The 3410-nt window shown below is 30.4% G+C and overlaps 1 protein-coding gene across 1 annotated transcript; it reads left to right on the top strand.

Annotated features, from left to right (window-relative positions):
* Positions 1-1091: 1091 nt before the first annotated feature.
* Positions 1092-3410, top strand: LOC128185376 (uncharacterized; the record flags this gene model as incomplete). The annotated part of the gene is made up of 4 exons (XM_052854984.1): positions 1092-1168; positions 1312-1376; positions 2450-2530; positions 3100-3410. Coding segments are annotated over 4 exons (534 nt in total), but the record flags the coding sequence as incomplete, so codon positions are not given.

Here is a 3410-nt window from a genome sequence, read left to right as displayed (position 1 = left end):
AAGAGTGAATGAAAAAAATCTAAAATATCATGATCATTTCTTTTGGGCATTTTTTTAAATTGCTATTACGACTTAAGACACACATTGTTTATTAATACATTAATTTAATATCATTCTGATAGCAGCAAAAACTTCGTAAAGTACAGATGAATTCTTATTTTGGTAGTAAGGGTTATTGCGGAGTTTAAACAATAAAACGCATTCATTGGTGTTTCGGGTTTAAAGTTAGCTTATAAGCATGTCAGGAAAAATACACAACCCACTGACGCGTTTCGTTTATTTTTATTTAAAAACGCTTTATGTAGCTACTTTTACTGCCCGTATGAAACACCAAAGAAAGTATTATAGTGTTAAAATCTTAATGTTTTTATGAGTCATCTTTTTAAAATAATTATCCATAAAAAGTTAATGAAAAAAGTAAATCATCAACATTGTCAACCCGAACCACAAGAGGAACAGCTAATTGTCCATACATGCAAATATTACAAAGATAACTACAACTACTCGGATGTCTTGGGTCTGTCTGTGCAACTATAAATACAGCCTTGAGGTTTGATCAATAAAGAAAGTCATGCCGTGCACGAAAAGTCAACACCAAAGCTAGAAAAGGACATCAATTTACGATGTGAACATTATTTATAATAACTTCTTGAATTAAAATTTGACATATAAGTAGCAAATGTAAAAAATGCATTTTAATACAGTTAAAATTTGTACGAATGTGTGGGCATCGTTTTAATCGATTACATAAATATGGCGTGCAAGTTTAGAATTATTAAATTACAATACATTTTCATAAAATGTAGAGAAAAATACTCTGTGGGTGTAAAAATAATTATACATATCCTAATCATTGATTGTTGGTATTGAATAACTTTCATATTGCTTAACCATTAACACCCCCCCCCCCCCGAAAAAAATATTATTAATTAAAATTTCCTATATAAGAGGAACTAAATAAAACGCACAGTCAATTGTGTTACAGGTATTTGTGATCAAAGGAATTACAGTTATTTGTAATCACGGGAAAATGTAGATGATATGTGAGGAGCGCCTAGTGAGTGCGTTGATGTGATCAAAACTTCCGTTTGAATACCTGGATTATTTTAATGAACATTTTCTGTTTATCCACGTATGTCGTTATTTTAGCTGCAAAACTCTGCACACTGTAAGTAGTCACTATTTAGACTGTCAATCTTAGATTGTTATCATAATCAGTTTTAAAAACAAGTTCATTAAAGAAACTGCATGAACTGTAATGTTGCAAAAAAGTTATATAATATTTTTGTATATGTCTGGGAAATATTTCAGACCCGGAGGAGTCTTGTTGTGCTGCCCAGGCTTTGTTTGGAACAGAATAGAAAATAGATGCCTAAGTTTGTGATTTTTTATCAATAACGATAACTTTATGCATTACTCTTTTAAAAAGAAATCATATATTGTTTTTTAAAAAGGTACATGTAAGTCTTTACGGTGTTAATTCTGAACATCCTATGATAGGGATAGTTATATATATATAGTAAGTAAGTCCTTATAGTGCTTTGTACTATAGGATTTTAAACATATATACTATAGGATTTCCACATATATAAAATGATTAAGCAATTCTATTCAGGGAATTTAATGTATAGTGAATGGTCCTGAAAAGTGACTATATGACGTAACCATGTCATTCAGTCAACATTCAGTTACATGTCATATTTAGTTTGATTTTAGTCGACTAAATAGTCCAGAATTTTATTCATTGACAGATAAGAGAATAGCTGCTTTTGTGGCAGCAAACCGGGTTTCTTTTGTGTGAACAGTATCTAAAATCCATTTGTCAACCCTGATCAATTGATAAAAATAGAGAAATGGGGAACTCTATATTCAACATTTTGCCAAATAATTACTTCAAGTTCAATATCTGGTATTTTTTCATAAATGATCAAAAATGAAAATAAAATAATATTCACATCTCTGATCTATGTACAATTGATCTTTAAAACAACAACCTATTTACAAAAATGAAGCACGAATTTTACGTACAATAGGGGTACCATATTTGCAATTTATGCAAACAATAATTAAAAATGACTAAATACAACAACTTGCATTTTTGAAATTTATTATCAAAGTTCAAAATCCAATTAATATTAACATCTCTAATATGTGTACAATTGGTCAGCAAAACACCAACTTCCTATCTGGTAAGCCTTTTGGCAGCCGTTCGCCCGTTATTTTCACCATTTCCATAACCAATTTTTTTCTTTGGAAAACCCGTTTAAGAATTATGCTTTACGTTGATGTAACGGTACGTTAGGTATTACATGGTAGTAACATGACATGATTATTTCAAAGGAATTATACATTTTATGTATTACATTTGAAAGTTAATGTTTACTCACACCAAAATTGTGTTTTTTGGCGGCTATTGCAATCAACTTTCCCGCTTTTGTAATTTTTGTAGAATGGAAAGGTTATGCTTTAATACCTTCGGGTGATTCTTCAACCCTAAGGGAACAATCGACTTTCCCAAAGAGTATAAACGGTAAGATTTTGTGTTTCAATGTTTTAAGATATAGACATATTTGGAATGTGTAGTTCTCTAAATGTTTGTACAAGGAGATGTACAAGTCATTTTCGTATAATAAGCACCCTACAGTTTGACTAGAAGTTAGATTTTAACGAGAATGTTGTTTCGGGTTTTTTTTTCTTTTCATGTAATTTTTTTCATGTAGCCGTTACATAAAAATAGAATGAATGTAAATGTCATATGAATGGAAGTGCATTGGCTATAAACGCATATTCTATATTTAGCTATAATTATCAAACTAATAATTATATCATTATTTATAATTGCATAATTTCTGAAATCTAGGAAGTGTTTTGTGGAAGTTTCCCTAATTACAAAGATTACGTCATGACTCGGACTAAAATCATATAATTAACAAACTGCCATTAAATTTATCTTTTACATTATTGTGTTTATCCTATACTATCAAACTGCTATTTCGTGAATCATTTACTTTTGTTTTTAATTCTCTAATACTAAACTTGTTTTCTTGATCAGTTGCATACTTTGCACCAATCATGAACAATTGTAACTAACTTTTTCAGGCATTTTGACGACAGTGTCTTTAGATTTACCTGAAGATTTCACGGGCACCAGTAGTTATTTTTCGTACAAATGGATTTTTGTCGCAATAGTACTACTCTGTTTTATCATTGTGATCATCAGTGGCACAGTTATATTTAAACAGCTTAGACGCAGACAAGAAACAGTGAGTATAGACGATGCAAACTATACACCCATGCAACAAGATGATATAGCTCATGATTACAATTTAATCGACGAAAATCTTCATCTCAATATGGAAAGTAGAAGAAACAGATCAAATCAAGTGGACAAATTCCCATCTGATACCTAA

This window comes from Crassostrea angulata, chromosome 5 (genome assembly GCF_025612915.1).
Source record: "Crassostrea angulata isolate pt1a10 chromosome 5, ASM2561291v2, whole genome shotgun sequence".
Classification (NCBI taxonomy): Eukaryota; Metazoa; Mollusca; class Bivalvia; order Ostreida; family Ostreidae; genus Magallana; species Magallana angulata.
The sequence above is the reverse complement of the archived record's forward strand: the minus strand, read 5'-3'. Positions and strand labels throughout refer to the sequence as shown.